This window comes from Alternaria infectoria, assembly GCF_024043175.1.
Source record: "Alternaria infectoria strain BMP 0036 chromosome Unknown scaffold_21, whole genome shotgun sequence".
NCBI classification, from domain to species: Eukaryota; Fungi; Ascomycota; class Dothideomycetes; order Pleosporales; family Pleosporaceae; genus Alternaria; species Alternaria infectoria.
This window is the reverse complement of record NW_026250710.1, coordinates 335,200-353,230: the sequence shown is the minus strand read 5'-3', so window position 1 is coordinate 353,230 and position 18,031 is coordinate 335,200. Positions and strand designations below refer to the sequence as shown.

The 18,031-nt window shown below is 53.5% G+C and overlaps 5 protein-coding genes across 5 annotated transcripts; 1 reads left to right on the top strand and 4 right to left on the bottom strand.

The window, feature by feature from the left end:
* On the bottom strand, positions 1-5,277 carry TOP2 (DNA topoisomerase 2; the record flags this gene model as incomplete). The annotated part of the gene is made up of 4 exons (XM_051500525.1): positions 1-1,434; positions 1,483-4,449; positions 4,497-4,784; positions 4,834-5,277. 4 exons carry the CDS (start codon positions 5,275-5,277, stop codon positions 1-3), a joined length of 5,133 nt encoding a protein of 1,710 aa, XP_051349351.1.
* A 701-nt stretch (positions 5,278-5,978) lies between these two features.
* J4E92_009175 (uncharacterized protein) lies at positions 5,979-8,082 on the bottom strand (the record flags this gene model as incomplete). Its single annotated transcript, XM_051500524.1, has 2 exons — positions 5,979-7,353; positions 7,553-8,082. 2 exons carry the CDS (start codon positions 8,080-8,082, stop codon positions 5,979-5,981), a joined length of 1,905 nt encoding a protein of 634 aa, XP_051349350.1.
* Positions 8,083-9,553: 1,471 nt separating this feature from the next.
* Positions 9,554-11,602, top strand: J4E92_009174 (uncharacterized protein; the record flags this gene model as incomplete). The annotated part of the gene is made up of 1 exon (XM_051500523.1): positions 9,554-11,602. The coding sequence occupies one exon, from the start codon at positions 9,554-9,556 to the stop codon at positions 11,600-11,602; it is 2,049 nt and encodes a 682-aa protein (XP_051349349.1).
* Positions 11,603-14,037: 2,435 nt separating this feature from the next.
* J4E92_009173 (uncharacterized protein) lies at positions 14,038-15,745 on the bottom strand (the record flags this gene model as incomplete). The annotated part of the gene is made up of 4 exons (XM_051500522.1): positions 14,038-14,652; positions 14,750-14,993; positions 15,041-15,479; positions 15,529-15,745. 4 exons carry the CDS (start codon positions 15,743-15,745, stop codon positions 14,038-14,040), a joined length of 1,515 nt encoding a protein of 504 aa, XP_051349348.1.
* Positions 15,746-16,623: 878 nt separating this feature from the next.
* On the bottom strand, positions 16,624-17,975 carry J4E92_009172 (uncharacterized protein; the record flags this gene model as incomplete). The annotated part of the gene is made up of 2 exons (XM_051500521.1): positions 16,624-17,322; positions 17,373-17,975. The coding sequence occupies 2 exons, from the start codon at positions 17,973-17,975 to the stop codon at positions 16,624-16,626; spliced, it is 1,302 nt and encodes a 433-aa protein (XP_051349347.1).
* Positions 17,976-18,031: the final 56 nt, after the last annotated feature.

Below are 18,031 nucleotides of genomic sequence, written 5' to 3'. Positions count from 1 at the left end.
CTACTCGCTATCATCGTCGTCATCGAAGCTAGGTTCAGAAGCCTCATCCGACTCCGCCTCATCATCACTAACCACATACTTCGCCGGCTTAGCAGCAGCCCTGCGACCAGGTCTCGCAGCAGGGGCGCGCTTGGCTGGTTTGGGAGTTGGCTCATCCTCGTCCTCATCAGATAGGATGTCGTTGGCAATAGCGTCCGCATCCTCCATCTCCTCATCCTCGTCAGAGTCGATAGTGATCTGCTTCTTGGCCTTGGCTGCAGGCTTCGCAGCTTCCGCGTCTTTGCCGTGTTTCTTCGCGTAAGCTTTTGCTGCGGGGCTCTGAGCTGCAGGCTTCTTCGCTACGGCCTTGGGCTTGGGTGCAGGCTTGGCGGCTGCGGCCTTGGGCTTCGCGGCGGGTTTGGTAAGGCGGCTGGCGACGGGTTTCTTGACACCGAGATCGAAGTCGTCTTCGTCAGAGCTCATGATGGTGTCGTGGATGTTGCGAGGGGGAGGGCGTTGTGGCGAAGACTGGGGCATCAGACCTTCGTAGTTTGTGGTGTCGCCGTCGATCTCGATGGGCTCGATGGGGCTGTTCTTCTTTACGGGTGCTGCTGGGCGTGCAGTGGTAGTGGCTTTGAACATGGGAACGCCATTCGTACCGGATCCGATGGTCTTGACCATGCTGCTAACATCGCCGAGGAGATCATCGTCATCATCGTCGTCGGAGTCGCTGCCCATGGTGTACTTGGGGGCCTGCTTCTTTGCATTGCGAGCAGTGCGCGAGGCAGTAGTCTTGGACGGCTCCTTTGCGGCCTCCTGGGCGACTGCAGCAAATACGTCCGAGTCTTCATCGTCCGAAAGCGGATCCTTCTTGATGGGTTTTGCAGCAGCTGGGCGGCCCCGTTTGGTTGCAGCTGGCGCTGGTGCAGAGTCTGCGGAAGCAGATCTACCATCTTCTCCGCCTTCCGTCTGGGGCGTCTCCTCCTTCTTCTTGACAAGATGGGTGAGCAAGGTACCCTGCTTCTGCGGCGCGGTTGAGCCGAACGCGGTGCTGCTCTTGAGAGCTTCTGCTGCACTAGGCTTCTTGACTGGTTCTTGCTGGAGATAGCTAAGCAGCCCCTCCTTCTTCGGCTTTGCCTTCTTCTTAACCGGGCCAAAGTCGGATCCGGAGTCGTCCGAGTCGCTTCCATCTGCCTTTCTCTTCTTCTTTCCCTTGCCTTTGCCACCGCCGATACCAAGCTTTGCGGAAGGTCGGCGAGTGATGGCCGCGATCTTCTTCTTGCGCTTGACCTCTTCGTCCAGCTGGACATTCCATTCATCCATGAAGGCTTCAAGGTCGACAGTCCAGATGTCCTTCGGTGATAGCTTGATGAGAGTGTCGATCTCATGTTGCTTCTCGCCGATCTGCTTCAGAAGCTTCTCGACACGCTCTTGGGTCAAGGACCAGATAGCCATCTAGAAAACGTTAGTTTTGGTATCGAGGAAGGGGTTAGTAGCACTTACACCTAGCAGATAGTCGTAATCGTTGGCGGACACTTCTGTCTCAACATCTTCTGAGTCATCCTCCTGGACATCCTCGACCTCACCAGCAGCCTTAGCATCCTCGACCTTGGGGAAGGGAGTGAAGCCAAGCTTCTTGAGCTCTTGAACAAGCACAGTCTTCTTCTTCTTTGACACAATGAGCTTTCCGTCGATGATCATCTGGATAAACCTGGCCTGGTTCGTCATCTTCAGGTGCTCCTTCTCCATGACCTGAAGTTGATGCTGCTTTCGCTTCTCGTAGTATCGCAGACGAACGTGGTAGAATTCCTCGATAATATCGAGAACGCTAGCATACTTGTGGATGCGGCCATGTGCGTCGAAAGCGACCAAGTTGCTAGTCGACTGAGGCTTGAAGAGCTTGAACATCTCTTCCAAACCCTTGGCGAGCGCTGTCGCCATGTACTTGTCTTCCATCTTGATGATGAAGTGGACGCGGTCTGGCGTGTTGTAGTCGATATAGTCCTTGATGTATGAAGGGCCCTTCTCGGCCTTGATGATCTCCTCAAGCTTTTCCTTGAAGTCTTGTGTCCAGTAACGAACTGGCAGCTCAGTGATCTCAACCTCGTTGTCACCAGTTTGTCGAACAACTCCAGTGAACTGGTATCGATCGGGACCGAGCACCGTCGTTGTACCGTTAAAGCCCTTGTACCACGGGATCATTGAAAGCATGTCTTCCTTGGTGGCGCCTGGCTGCATGCGACGCTTGATGTTGTCGATAATATCCATCGGGTTGAAGTTGGGGATTTCAGAACTCCAACCAGTACCGATACCGCTCGAACCGTTGATGAGAATCGTGGGTAGGATCGGAACAAACATCTCAGGCTCGATCTTGTGGCCGTCTGATTCGCCGTATTTCAGTAGTGCGTCATCGTGGCCGTGGAAGATTCGTCGTGCAAATGGCGACAGGCGTGTGTAAATGTACCTGGCGCTGGCAGCATCGGCACCACCCTTGAGACGAGAACCGAAGTTACCACTGGGCTCCAGGTAGTTGATGTTGTTGGTTCCGACAAAGTTCTGTGCGAGGTTGACAATGGTTCCCTGCATAGAGGCTTCACCGTGAGCGTAGTCAGTGGATCCAGAAACTGAACCAGCAAGCTCAACGACCTTGACATCCTTCTTGATGTTTCGCCTGAAACATGTGTACAAGACCTTGCGCTGACCGGGCTTCAGACCATCAATAACCGAGGGAATTGATCGCACGTTATCGGCCATGGAGAAGAGGATCAACTCCTTGTTCACAAAGTCGTCGTACGAGATGTCGGGAGTGGTAAGGTCAAGATGCTGACCGGGGACGAAGTCGCGCAACCAGTCCTTACGAGCGTCCGCCTTCTTCTTAGAGAAAGCAAGCTCGATGAGCTTCTCTTCTTCTTCACGCATGACCTGGAAGCGCTTCATGTGGGTGTCGAGATCCTTGAAGTAGATCTGGGCATCGGGAATGTCACTGGTACCCAATCCCTTGTAGTACTTGTGATCCCATCCCTTCTCGTTTTGGTGCTGCTCCTTCCACTCCTCGTACTCAGGCATGGAGAAGAAGCTCTTCATACCGCGCGGGTTCTTGGGGTCGCCCTTCCAGACCTTGACAATGGGCGTGATGAACTCCAATAGGAAGCCGGGAATCTTGAGCAAACTCGGGAACTGGCACTGGAGGAAGTTGATGAGTAGACCCTTGATATGACTACCGTCGTGATCCTGATCTGTCATGATCATGAGGTGACCGTAGCGCAAGCTCTTCATGTCGGCGACCGTATATTCCTTTTTATGTTGAAGTCCCATAAACTTCTTGATGTTTTGGATTTCGGCGTTCTTCATGATCTGGTCGACGGTCGCGTCTCGGACGTTGAGGAGCTTACCACGAAGCGGGAAGACACCAAACAGATCCTGGTTGACTACGGCACGACCAGCCAAAGCAAGTACACTGGCTGATTCACCCTCAGTGAGGATGAGCGTGCAGAGATGTCCGTCCTTGGTTCCTGCCTTGTTGGCATCTGTGAGCTTTGCGTTGCTGATACGGTTGCGCTTGTTGCCGTCGGTCTTCTTCATCATCTGGTCGGCCTTTTGCTGCGCAAAGTGCATGATGTTCTGGATGACCTCCGTCTTGGCGATGGCGTTCAGGAACTTGTCACTGAGGACCGGCTTGCTACCGAACTGGCTGGCCTTGGTCGTGAGCTGCTCCTTGGTCTGCGATGTGAAGGCCGGGTTCACGATGGAACAGTTGACGAACAAGAAGAGATGGTTCTTGATCTGTGCAGGCTTCAGCTTGACAGCTGCCTTGTTCTTCTTGTTGACAATCGCCATGAGCTTGTCGATGATCTGGTCGGCGATGTGGTTAACGTGGGTACCACCAGACGTAGTCGCAATCGAGTTGACGAAAGAGACCTGGTTGAAGGAACCATCAGACACGGCGAAACCGATGTCCCAGCGGTCAAGCTTGTCTGTGATAATGACGTCCTTCTCCTTGTCGTCCTCGCTCTTGCCCTGGTCGCGCGAAATCGACTTGGTATACATCTCCATGTACTTGGCGAATGACGAGATCTTGATGCGGTCGCCGTTCAGGTAGACCTTCATGCCCCGTAGCGTACCAGCCATGTCGTAGGTCCTGCGCTTGATGATGGCCTCGAAATCGTCGTCGATACCAGCCATTCCGAAGCGAGCATAGTCGGCCTTCCAGCTGACCTTGGTGTAGTCATCGCCCTTGATGTCGGTAATCTTGGCCTTGCCCATCTTGCTCATGTTCTCGGTCCAGGTCTGCTTGTACTTCTTCTTTTGTTTCGAATCGACCGTCTCGACTGTGAATTCGGTACTGAATACGTTACAAAGCTTGGCTCCGTAACCGTTGCGACCACCGGTGACTTTCTGCTGGTTGTCGTTGTAGTTGGAGGAGGTGAGGAGGTGACCAAAGATCATCTCTGGTACATATATGCCGTGTTCCTAGTCAGGTCAGTAGTGTATTTGGCTGTTACTTGAAAGCAACTAACTTTGTGAATCTCAATTGGGATTCCCTTGCCGTCGTTCTTGATGGAGATCTCGCCAGACTCGCGGTCAACCGTGACCCTGATCTCGCTCATGTTCTTGTCGTTCTGCTTGTTGTCGGCCGCGTTGACGAGGATCTCGTCGAAGATCTTGTAGAGACCGGGGACGTAGGAGACGTCGCGGAACTCCATCGACTCGCTCTCTGAGTTGTACACCCACATCTTGTCCGTCTGGCGCTCTACGGAGCCAATGTATGTGTCGGGGCGCTTCATGATGTGCTCCAAATGCGTCAACTGTTTAAGTGTTAGTCATTGCTTTGCTACCCAGACTTCGCGCACTCACCATCTGGTACTTGCTGCTGGCACCGCCCTTCTTAGGCGCCGAGATGGGTACATCGTCGGCATCCCCGCCAAAGCTCTCGTTCGCGATGTCTGCAAGAGGCTTGCCGCTGGACTTCTTCGGGGCTGCTGCCTTCTTGGCTTTCGGTGGTGTGTCGTCTAGGAGTGACTCGTCGTCGTTGACAGGGTCCGCGTCCATGTCGATGTCCGAGTTCTCATCGTCTGAGACGGCCTTTGCCTTCTTCTTGGGCGCGGCCTTTGCCTTGGGCTTTGCAGCCGCGCCGGCGGGCCGTCCTCGAGGTTTCGCAGGACCTGCTGCTTTCTTCGTTGCTGCTGCCTTGGGCTTTGCGGCAGCCTTGGTGGCCTTTGCGGGCTTCGCGGGCGGCGCGAAGTCGGAGCTGGCGCCCTCGTCGAATACGGAGTCGTCCATTATAGAGTCGTCCGCCATAGCTGTGATGGTGTCCCGCAGGACGAAAGGGCGAAATTAAAGACGATAAACGCTCTATCTCGCGTAGAGTAGGCGATAAGAGCGATAAGAAGCAGCGAGTGTAGACGAAAGGAAGGCGTGGTGGTGAGAAAGCAAAAAGTGGAGGCGTGTTTTGTTCAAGGAGGGTCTGTGTTTACGCGTTGGCGTTGCCAAAGCGAGACGCTGCAGGGGACACACGCTAGCTGTCACGCTAGTGCGGGGCTTCCATCACCCTCATTGGGTGAGGACCGCTGACAGTGAGCGCGTCAAACGTCTCAATCTGCGGGGAGTGGTGACTGAGGAACAGTGGTGAGGTGACTGAAGACGAGGGAAAGAGAGAGTAGACGTGGAGGAGTTGTGTTAAGTGGCCGTGGTGGTAGTAACGTGATAATTCTACTACCTATGTACTCCCCGGGTTCGCGTCTGCAGTCTTTACCTTCAGTATCAAGCAGCAATAGTTGTGAAGTTTGAGCAGCTCGGGGTAATATGCGATAGCAGAAAACTGGTGGGCTCTCACTTGCGTTCGCCCGGCGGTACACACGAAATTATCTATGGTGAATTTTCTCTGTGGTGAGTAAGACATCACAGGGGGTGCGTAAGTACACACACACGATAACTTAAAAGATGATAGCAGTGAGTGGTTTGCGTGGCGAGCGCAAGTACACGTGGATTGTGTTTTGGTTCTACTCGTACATCCACGTCTCGTCGCTTTGCCCCTTCTCCGTTGTCTGCGCTCTGGCATACAGACATCTTACTATCTGCCCCTCTTCAAACACAGGTACAACGTCTTTCTCTACAACCTTCATTGCCCACATGATTATCCTCGCGCCGAGATTCTCTGTGCGTCCCTTGATGAAAACAGGTGCTGTGCTATCGGCGGGTTGGTTGACGAACGTCAGACCAAGGTCGTCTAGTATATCCGTTGGTGCGGCGTTTGCGTCTGCAGATGGCAAACTCACAAAGTCGCCAAGGTTTTCGTCGACAAAGGTGTATGTGTCAACGTCTTCAATGCCGTCTTCGAGTGTGGGAAGGGTGTGTTTAGAGCACAAGTCTCGCATTAGAGTAAATGTCTTCACGTCGTTTGTGTCTTGTGTGGTCAACATCAACGCCAACAGGACGGTCAATAACACCGTCCACTCCAGACCTTCGTTTTGTTGACCTTGAATACCATGTTTGTTGAGAGCGCTTGAGAAGGTTCTCGCTGGTTCTGGAAGGTCGGTGCCGAAGGTTGCCAGCACATCCGAGAGACTGTGCAAGGCGCGGGTGGGAAGTTCAGCGTCAGGTGCACGCAACTCTGTAATCGCATCCTTAAGTTCTTGCCGCACTGAATGGATGATTCTGGCCTGGCTGTCGCGATAAATCTTCGCGTACTTTTGCTTGTCGTTTCGGGGTTCCTGGTCTATCTGCAGTGGAAGAGTACTGCACCTCTGCTCCAGCGCTTGGTGCAGGAGTACCAATACTTGCAGCGTAATTCTCGGGCCTGGTCTTGCGATGTCGATAGTGCTTACTTCCACTTCAGAAGTTATGATCGTCTGGATGAAGAAGAAGTGAACAATATACGGAGGCACACCACGGAAGAAGGGTATATGGTTATCGTAGCGACCAAATGGATGGTTCTTGGCGCGTAGGAAATGCTGCTCCTTGTTCGGATCGGTGGCCAGAAAGTCTTTTGACATGCCAAAAGGTACATTCTCAGGGTTTAGCAAACCCAGCTGTTGTGCATACTGCTGCAGTTGCGGCTGGAACGCGAGCTTCAAAGCAAACTGCTCAATGGGGTTGTCTTCTAGGCAGAAACCATAGCCGAGGAGTAGCTCATCGTTCTGCTTAGGTGCGTAGTTGTTGAAGAGTTCTTGGCCGGGCTGAAACGACTCGCCTTCAAGGCACTTGAGCGTGAAAGACTGGTGAGGCTGGAAGTCCCATTCTACTTTGGCGGATACAGAGTGATTCAGAATATCGACCACCGGAAAGAGAATAGGTATGGTCTCTCTTTCCGGCAATATGTGGGTCGATATGAAGGCTCGCGAGGTGAAGATGGTGGCTGCCCATAATAACGAATCGCTGACGATCGTTAGCAGGCTGCGCCAGAAAGCTGATGTATCGGTGTATCATGAGCCATATATGTGGAGATCTGTGTTGTTGGCACGCAAAAGCACAACTCGCTTGCAGTGTCTCAGTTGTGGCAGAGGTAGTGCTGACTTTATAGTGCACGCTAGACACGATATAGATTGCGCTGAATCGCACTCGCTAAAGAACTTACAGGTCAATCTCGTCAGCAAGAGGCATACCAAGCTCTTTCATAACAGCCACAGCATTTTCCCATTGGTGTTGCAATTCAGCCTTTCTTTCCTTGGTCGCAGGCGCTAGGCTGGTACCGGTCAAAAAGGCGATATCGCTCTCGTCAAACCACAGAGGCGTAGTCATACTTTCAGGCCCTGGTAGACATGTGATGTAGGCGTGCCATGGCGACTGATCGCCCCTCTTGCGCTGTTCAATCAACAGCAGGTACGTCAGAATGTGATCCGGTATCTTCCCACGACACCGTTGAAGAGGACTCTCGATGTGCAACACCTCTTTCTCTTCCGGGTCTAAGTTTAGAGAAGACAGTGTCAGCTTCAATGGACATGAAGCCACCACAGTGGAGCTCAATGGTCTGGCAGCGCGCATGTGAAAGCCATGCGAGTCGCTGTAGACGATCTGGACGTCTGGACTGAGCTGACCCCCATTTTGCGTGAACCAATTGACAAGGCTCTCAGCTGATGGATGGGTACCGAAGCCCTGGCCTGACATTTCGTCCGTTGGCATTTGCACTCGTTGCAAAAGATCACAACCCTCGCTGACACAACTTTCCTATCGTTGCGGCCGTGAGAATCGGGGGTTCTTGACAAATGGGCGAATAGTAATACCTTTCGTACGCAATGCTTTCCTGTTTCGAAGGTTAGATATCTCGGAAGTTCGGTTGAGCCGAGTGCGTGACGGTAATGTGCCCTCCAGCTGACGAGTCGGTCTCGGTGAAAATTTAGCAGCGGGATGCGGAGCACAACGGAACCGACGATCAGAAGCGAGCAGGCTTGCAGCAAGATCGTGAGTTGTAGCGGGTCGTGCAGCAAGAGGTGCAGCACGGCGTAATGGTGTGCTGCTTTGTCGGTGAGGTAACGGCTAATTCGAAACCCTCCTCGCGACGTTCATGGTACCTAGAGTTGCGTAAGCCTCAGGCGGGCGCGGGGTGCCTTGTTCCATTGTTGTCGCGAACATCACGACAGCCACGCCCGAGTTTGACAAGCTTCGCGTCAGCTGCGATCTGCTTTTGCCATGATGCTTCAATCTGAATCCCGTGGTCAATGTCTCCTGTGTGGCTTGGCTGACAGCGTTGTTCGCTTGAAACATCGCAAGGCTAGCCAATCGAAGCTCCGCGCGGTGTATACGAATACGCCGTGCATTGACTGCCCAGAGTTCCTTATGAAGGTTCCATGGTCGCCGTGCCGCATGATCAATCTTAAGATCGTGAGATAATCAGGTATCCGGACCCCTGCGGAACGTGTCTTCTGCGCTCGCTCAAAGGTCCGCACCGAACCGAAGTGAGACCTCGCCGTCAGCGGTTTCTTTGCTGGCGATGAGCACACCGTAAGCCGCCCCCCAGCTTTTGTCCGCCGAAGCCGAGTAATCGCTCCCCGATGAAGCAAAAAGAGGGGCTCGTAGCGAGTGTGCATGATATGCACGATGGGCCAATCGTTCTAGCCCCTTGCCGGATGCGGCTTTGCTGGCGTCCCTGCGCCCACGGGACGGACGACGGTTGACTTTACCGGCGTTGGAGCCTGTGTGCCTTGTGCGTCGACGATGCGGATGGTGAGTAGAGCCCTGCCGGCCGATGAATGACCTGACGGGGGGCCCATCATGACGGCTTCTTTTTTGTCTCCATTTCGTTTTCTGCAATTGCATCTGCGCCGCGTCCTGAGACACTCAGCTGCACAAGCTCAAATTATAGGGAGCGATTGATTGGCCAGCCCACTCCCTGCATAAGGTCAGCCTGCTAGCTGTGGCTTGTAAGTCAGCCCCAGTTGTTCGTCGCCTGTGGGTGTGCCTATTACGCTTGAGGGGGCACGACCTCCAAACTTCAGCGCACAGCCCTTGGGGCCCGCCTTCATAAGAACAATGGCGTCCCATGCGCTGATTGCGCCTGTGTTTTCGTCATTTCCTTGTTTGCTGACGGGTCTCTCAGCATGTCACACCTGGATTGAGTGCTGGAGCAATGCTGCTGGACATGTTGACCGCCGACGCCGCCAAACACGGCCGTGAGAGCTCACCACCGCGTGCAGCCTCGCCCACCACCAATGGCTCTTTCCTGCAGATGCCGCTTTCCCTTCTCGGTTCCGTCTTGCGCGGCCAGACTCCTTCACCGTCGCAGGCGACCCTTCCTTCTACCCATACCGACCCTACGACCGATGCCCCTGACACTCCTACGCGCGCCTCGCATAGGGATGCGATGAAGAAGCCGCATGACGAAGCCACCATCACCCTCGCTCCTTCGAGACCTGTCTCCTCCGGCAGCGATACTATCAGCGTCAAGCCCAAGAAGCGGACCCCTCGTTCCAAGACATCCTACATCATCGCCCGACCCGTAAACACTCGCTCCAAGCTACACAGCCGGCAAAGGGTTGCCCTGCAGCTGCACCAAGTCATTGCGTCACAGCGACCAAAGCCAGCCTACGAAGTCGTCCCTTTCTCGGCCATCCCCCAGCGAGCCTCGAGACGTCTTTCGCGGAGCTTCAACACCAGGGAAAGGCTGGGACCACACGATCTCCTCATTGCGCAAGCAGAGGCATACAACAGTCAGGATGACGAGAACAAGTCGGAAGAAGATCGCTGGGGCTCGCGCGACATAATTGGTGTCATCAGTTCACGGAAGTGCGACAGGGGGGTTACTGAGACAACGGAGATTTGCATGAACGACGGGACGAGTCGCTGGGCAGTCACCGACATGCCAAACGGAGGCTACGAGTTCAATAGCACTGACGAACATGGACTGACGCTGAAGGCTCGTTGGGTGTTGAAGCCAAACCACTCGCGTCGTGTGTCGAGCATGTCGGCGACTGGGCCACTGTCGCCATCGCTCCCTCAAGCTCCAGACGAGAAGAAGTTTACCTTCAGCACCTTGAGTGTCAACTCCAGACGCCATCCCATCATTGCGACAATGACCCGCAGTCGCATAGATGTCATGGATACCTACGCAATGCCGTCTGCTGCCTCACCGTCAACGCCTAGCATAACTTCTTACACCCAGTCACCCACTACCGACACCTCCAGCATCGACATCAACACCTTCATGGACACATTGACGGATAAGCTCCCCACCGAGACAGGCGACGCACTCCGACAATTCATCTTAGCTTCTGGCGTCTGGGTTGCGTCTAGAGAATTCGCGACCGAGAGCCCCTCCTTGTCTTCGCCTCCAACCTTGACACCCTCTGCAACCTTCCGTCCATGCGCCAACCGCACATTCTCCATGTCCATGTTGGACTGCCCGCGCTCGCCATCTCCAGCATCGACTCTCGACGAGAAGCGCCGCTCGTTTCCTCGGATGTTCAAACCTAGCATGGAAAGGCTCCCCCGTCGCACGACAAGCTTCACGGATACTCCTCCTTCGCCTGCATCAACCAAAACGGCGATACATGCCTCTCCGGTCCCTGTTGTCAAGACACGTGCGCGACGTGCGAATTCCACCGGCACCGCCCTGCATAGCATGACAGGCAGTATGAGGAAGAAGTACGGCCTCACTTTCGAAGACCAGACACTCGTCGAGACCCCCGAAGAGCGCACTATGAAACGCAGCGTAGAGCTTCTTCGCATCAAAGAGCTCTCACTCCCTTCACCTATAGAACGTCCCTCCGCCGAGTCAACCCGCCCACTCCCTGCCGCCATCCCCTCCCCCGTCGTCATCTCCCCATCAACCGAAGGCCCAAGCTCGCCCGCGCCTCTCCTCGCCTCCCCGCTCCTATCGCCCGCCATGCCAGAAACCGAACGTTCCCACAAGACACAATCCGCTTATGCGCCGATCACAACAACCGGCATGTGGGATTCCGGCGTCACCGATGGACCTGGACTCAAGAAACGTCCCACAAGCATGTTTGTCATGAACGAGAAGAAGCGCAAGCAAGAAAAGAAAGGTGGGCGTAGTAAGAGTAAGGAGGGCAAGAGCCAAGCTACTACTGAGGATGGCAACGAAGGTCTTGGGCTCAAGAGGAAAAGCGATTGGTACATGTACAAGATCAAGCTTCGCCTAAAGAACTGCTTTAAGAAGGAGAAGGCTTGATTTCTGTTCGCCTATTCCTCACTCTGGTATTGGCATTTGGGTATAAGCATCGCTGGGCGTTTTTTTTTCTTGGGTTAAGTTCAAGGCTGGACCTTTTGCTGGTCTGCAGTCACCACTCGTTGCATTGTTTCCCCTTCTCTTCTTGTACATACATACACACCTTATTTCCTACACCAGAGAGGTTTCCCCTCATCGCAAGTCCCTGTTCTTGTCTATACCCAGTTCATTCCTAGAGCGCCCTGTTGGGTAGCGTGGTTCAATCGATACTTCTTGTTCTTGCTCCGTGGGTTATGTCCGATGCTCCGTGACTACTGCGTGAGCGCGTGGGGATCTTCACATGCTGAGCTTATTTAGTTATGCCGAAGCTACGGGATGTGCTAATTGCCGTGGGCTAATGCAGACTTGCAGATGCTGCCCCTTGCGATTCTCTGTTCCGGAGGACTTGGCATCCTCAAGGCCCGATGCTGTCGGCCGAAGTGTCGGACGAGTCGGAGGGTTCGGATGGCGCGGAGGAATAGTTTGGCGGAGGGTGGTGGCATGACTCGTGGTAAGAGGTGGAACGAGGTCTTGGACCACAATGCATGTTGGTGTCGCCCTCTGTGGGTACTTGTACACGGGGTAAGATGTACCGTGTCGGAGATTTGAGAAAGAGGTTATAATGACGGAATAGCTTCCAAGGGAACATGCTCGACGTTTTCCCTAGATGTTTTCAAGGGTTTACTTGCTATCTCACTGGAGGTAGGCAGCAAAAACACTCCATGGAGGCGAGCCCCCACCAAAGAGGCCTCAAGAGGGTAATCTAACCTGAGTTCGCAACTACAATATATGTCTCCCTACCAAACCACCGGAGAATTGGGATGACAACTCCTCAAAAGCTCCAACCACTGGATCCTCGCCTCAACCTGAAATTGCGTTCCCACCACCTCTCTGAACTCGATAACATCCCCTCTCGTTGCAGCATCAACCTGTCCCTCGCAAGATACAGCGCCAGGTCGAACAACTCCAACAACTCAATATACGCAGCATACGGAGCGTTGAGCCAGCAGTTCAAATGCCCTCGTATTTCCTCCGCGTCTTCGAAAACCATGCCTAGTTTCTCAAGATAAGTGTGCGGACTCACCGGAAACGTAACACTCGCAGGTGGGTCCAAGTACTTCAAGATGCGATCACAGCTCTCTACGACTTCCCGCGGTGTAACCGGATGATGCGGCGCATCGAACAAGTTCCACCCGCAAAACGGACAGGTCCAACCCTCCTGCTTGCGAAAATGGCTTACAATACACTCCGAGCCGAAGATGTGTCCGCAGGGGATTTCAACAGGTCGATGCGGCTTCTCAGAACCGATATCCTGTTTTGCCAGTGTAGTCCCGCAGAGCGAACATGATCCAAGGTTCTGTTTCGATGGGTTGAGCATCAACGGGACCACAGCATCGAGTGGACGGTCTTGTGCTAGAAAGGTCGTGACGCAACCGACTTGTTCGCGTTCGAGCGTTAGCGGACCGCGGAGCGACATATTCCCCACTGCGTCCATCGAGCCAGCCAGAACCTGCGCATCTACATCAAACAGCCGGAGAATTTCCTTCTGCTTCACCGCTGGCAATTCATGCCACCCCAACGCCCACTCCCTCATCCCTCCAGGTAGCGATGGGAAAACATCGAGGTCCATAAACCACTCCCAACCAGCCTTCAGACTCTGAGCCAGACTGAGCGTTTCGTCTTCAAGTATACATTGAAGCTGTGCGAGAAACAGGATCTTAGGCCAGTGCGGTTGGGGCGCTACTTCTACTACCCCTTCTTCGTCTGCTCCCACCCGCCGTTTCACATGCGGGAAATACCATTCTTGCGCTAGATATATCAGGTCGCCGGCGTTGAACGCACCGTTATAGTCCAAACCGCATTCGATGTGGCTGATGAGCTCTTGTATTATGTCGAAGTATACAGGTAATGGATGGAGACGTAGTGCCGAGAGAGAGGTGTCTGTCGGAAAGTCTGCGTACCGAAGGTGGAATTTTAGGATTGAGATGATGGAGGTGATTTGGCCTTCCAGGCGGATTATGCGGTTGTAGTAAGGGGAGTGTGGGGATGTGGTGTGGCGGCGTGGGATAACCTCTCGCTTGGTTCTATGTCGATGGCGTGGTGGGGAGAGGGAATCCGTTGCTGCGTTAGACATGTCGGGCTGGGTTTGCGCACGTCCTCGTAGCGTTTGTGGGATCCGATGGTGGGGTTGGGAAGGCATGATGGTGTTTTAGTTTGGGGCTTTGAGAGGCGTTGCGTAGACTGCAGAGTTCGGCTTTTGGTAGAGCAGAATATGTTTGATTATGCGAGCTGGATGATTCCATTCAACAGGAAGGTTTGCATTCCATATTTGCAGGTTCACAAAGCTAACCTACATAGCGCACCGACAAGCAACTTAAGGTATCTGTCTCTACTGCGCATCACTTTCTGACCTCTGCGTGTTCGACCTCCGCTGCGTCCTTGATGTCTAGTCCAGCCATGTCTTCCTGATCCTTGGCCACGTCCCTAATCATCATGTTCTGCTTCTTATTCTCGCTCTTCTTGTACAGATACTGCATGACCAAGAATGAACTCCAGCATCCTACAATGAAGCAAATGTTCACTGCATACCCCTTTGTCCATTTCGGGCCCTCGACGATAGGGAATACTGTGATGGGGTAGAAGGAGAAGACAGCCCAACCAGCTGTCAGCATAGCACCAACAGTGACAGCGCGTGCTTCAGCATCGTCACGTAGAGCCATGTTGATGAACGGCATGAGGATGGGCGTCACAGCAGCTGATACACCAAGTAGGTAGTAGCAGGCGAAGTGGTAGCCCTTGGGGATGTTCCAGACCAGGAGAGAAATGTTGGCGACGATATAGATGGTTTGGACGATCGAGAAGATGGACCAGAGTGGGTAGACCATGCAGAGGGAGGTGGCGAGGAGCGCGGCGAAGACGGAGACACCTTGGGCACCAGTTGGGATAGTGTTGATTTGAGGGACCGTGTAGGCGCCGGGATATTTGGCAGCAAGGTCCTTGAGCCAGATTGCCATCTGTCCGTGAGGATAAGAGGAGGATAAGAAGCTAGTAGTCGGTCAGCGGTTGTAACTATGGGTTACTCGAAGATGCTCACAAGGTGTAACACAGTACGCCCATGTAAAACTCCCAGCGCATGAATGTGCGCTTTGCGACCGTCCAGCTAAGCTCTTTGCTTGGTGCGACACCGGCGTTAACCATGCGTGAGCGAGCTAGCGCATGCTCTTTTGGTGTAAGCCACCATGGCTTTGCACTGCTTGGTAGACCCGGGAAGATGAGGAAGCCCGCAAGAGCAATAGGGAGAGAGATTACTCCGTCTATAATGAACAGCCATCTCCAACCCGACATGCCACCGACACTACAAGAGGTTAGCGACAGCATGATACTTTGCGGAAGGTCGCTTACCCGTTGAGGTTGTTGTACGCCGCAGCTTGTAGATATCCACCAAACATCACGGCAATGTTGTTGGAGACATACCAAACTCCCGTCCTCTTAAAGACCTCCTCAGGTCTGTACCAAGAGCCAAGTACATATGTGGTACCAGATGCTACAGGCGTCTCAAGTAGGCCGAGCAGAAATCGAGTACCGTAGATGTCGTTTCGGCTGCGCATTTGACTCTGGCAGAAAGTCACGATGGACCACAGCACTTCCATGGTCGGCAGATAGTACTTGGCAATCTGCGGTCGAGATAAAAGGAGTAAAGACGGGACCTGGAATACGAGATACCCGACGTTGTAGAAGGTGTCGAATAGCGAGTACTCGTTGCCGTAGAGACTAAGCTCTTCCTTCATGCCCGACACATAGGCATTCTTGATGTTGGAGGAATCCAGCCACTTGAGGAAGACTAGTTTCGTTAGCATATAAGTACTGGGAGACTCGATAGTGTGACCTACACATAAAGGAACAGAATGTCAGCAGACAAGCGTCCATCTTCCTCAGCAACTTCCTCTCCTCCTCAGGGTAGTGCTTAGGATACCATTCCCAGAGATACATCCACGCCTTCCATGGTGACCTCTTCGGAGCTTCAGCAGGCGCGATAACGTTGGTATCGAACTCGCCAGTCCTGTTGGCGACACCAGCAGTTTCGTCGTTGGGCTGCGTGCTAGCCATGTTGAGTTGCCTCTCGTCAGATGAAAGTGTTGACGGCACGACCTCGGAAAAGTACAACAAAGCTGGGGTCTTCGTGCTTAAAGCCCTGACGTTCGTCGGAACCCGAAGAACAGGTGAGTAGGTAGTTCCCGCATGGCTAAATCTCAAAGCTAGTAAGCGACTGGACGGCTCCTGCTCGGGCGTCGGGATATTTCTGCATACGGATGGTCGAGTGCGGGGGCGGGCTTCTTCTGGGGAGAAATCCACAAACGGGCACTGAAAGAGGTATTAACCCGTTGTCCGGTGGGTGTTGAGCTGCTGGAAGATAGCCAAGAGCATGGGGAAGCTGTGGGGTGATGGAATGAAGCTCAAATCTTGGTTCGGGAAGGATGCATTGCGGTCCATGAGTCGTGCCAAGGCGCAGCCACAGGCAGGCAACTTCGGCGCATCGTCCGCCTAACAAGCTTGAAAGTAGGCCTCGGAATCACTCGCTGATTACTATACCGCTCATTTCTTCGCATGCAAGTTGTCTTCTATTTAGCGTTGCGCAGATGCATGTATGGTGTGTAACATCCGATGACGTCATAGACACGTTCGCGAACGGAAAATCTTAGGCGCGTCTCTACGCGTCGCGACCGCGAGCATGCACATTCATCGCCAACGTCCACGACTCGAAACCGACACACTTACTTTCACTTCCTGGGCCCATCTCGAAAAACTGTTCGCGTTGAGTATGCGTTCTTTGTGTAACCTTAGAAGAGCATGGTGCCCGGGGACCTCCCATGCAGAGCCGTGCATACGCATCTTCACGCGACTATACCTACATATCAGGAGAGCGTGATCGCGACCGGGTTTCGATTTTGGAATGACCATATCTACTTCTACGCTACGCCTTTCCACTACTTCAACGCTTCGATCATCTGGTATAAGCTGTTCTCTAGGGTGACAGGCGATCGAAGCGCAGACCAATCGTAGTTCAACAATCCCCATGCCTCATCCGCTCCTATGAGCGTGTTGGGAGTTCGGTTAGGACGAGTCTGGAGGTAGAAGCTACCTGAGAGCTCCCAATGCTGCCAGCTAACCTGGTACTCCTTGACCATCTCCACCAAGCATTCCGCGTAAGTGGTTTGGTTCCAGTATGTTCCGTTCTGGATGAATCCCCATTCGGAGATTACCATCGGGAAAGTGTACTTGGTCGCTGGGTCGTCGGGGTTGACGGCCTGGAAGCCCTTCTGATACCACTTCCTCTTGAAGGTCGCGCAGTCATCCTGGGTGGCTTCGAAATCATACTTGTGGATCTCGAGAACGATCTTATCCTTCCAGGCAAAGCTATCGGGTACAAACTTCGCGGTCTTGTTCGCAGTCGATGTACCACTGGTACCATTGAGCGTCTTTCCGAGAGGGATGGGGTCAATGTACGTGTCGTACGAAAGACCAGAGAAGAATATTAGCGCATTCGGATCTGCCTCGTGAACGGCGTCTGCAGCGGCAGTCATGTGGATATACCAGGTATACCAGTCGACAGGCTCGGCGACCTTGGCAGCTCGCAGCTCATTGCGCAGCCCCATTGATGAGAACGTCGACCAGTTCTCTTTCGCCTAATCTGGTCAGCATCTGTTCCATAGCAGACGGTCTTTTAAGTACATACATGCTTCGTCATGAAGGCCAGACCTCGCTTCCACTTCTCCACGTCGAAGTCCTTCTCGCCGAACCAGCCATTGCCGTCGTCATCGCCGCAGCACCAGAAAGCCTTCGATACGTGGTTGTCTAAGTGGATGATGACGCCTTGACGCGAGAGTTCCTTGCCGACAGCATCCCAGACTTGCAGTCTTGTTGTGTTCTTGGTGAACTGTGGGTTTTTCTCCAGGATGGAGTTCAGAACATCGGTGCCGTTCGTGCCCGGAATCGCATTAAGGACACTCTTTTCGAGAGTCTGGTCAGGGCTGTTCGCAAGGTAGTCATCCACCATCTGGATTGCGAACGGCATGCGGACCGAGTTGAGGCCGAGCTTAGGAAACCATGATACGATATCTTGGACGGATGAGTGCTGGAGGCCTTCAGGAATCATGATCTCTTGGTGACCTGGCCAGTTTGTCGACATGAAGTGGAAGACATTGCCATTCGCGTCGACTATGTCTCGCCCCTTGGTCGACAGAGGAAGTATGGAAGCTGCCCTCTTCAATGCCGACGGCGGTGCGGCAGCAGCAAAGGAAATCAGAAGCAGCCTCGCGGTCGCACGAATGAACAGCATTTTGACGTTAACAGGACGAAGTGTTGGTTGGTCCTATCCACGTTACGAACCCTAGC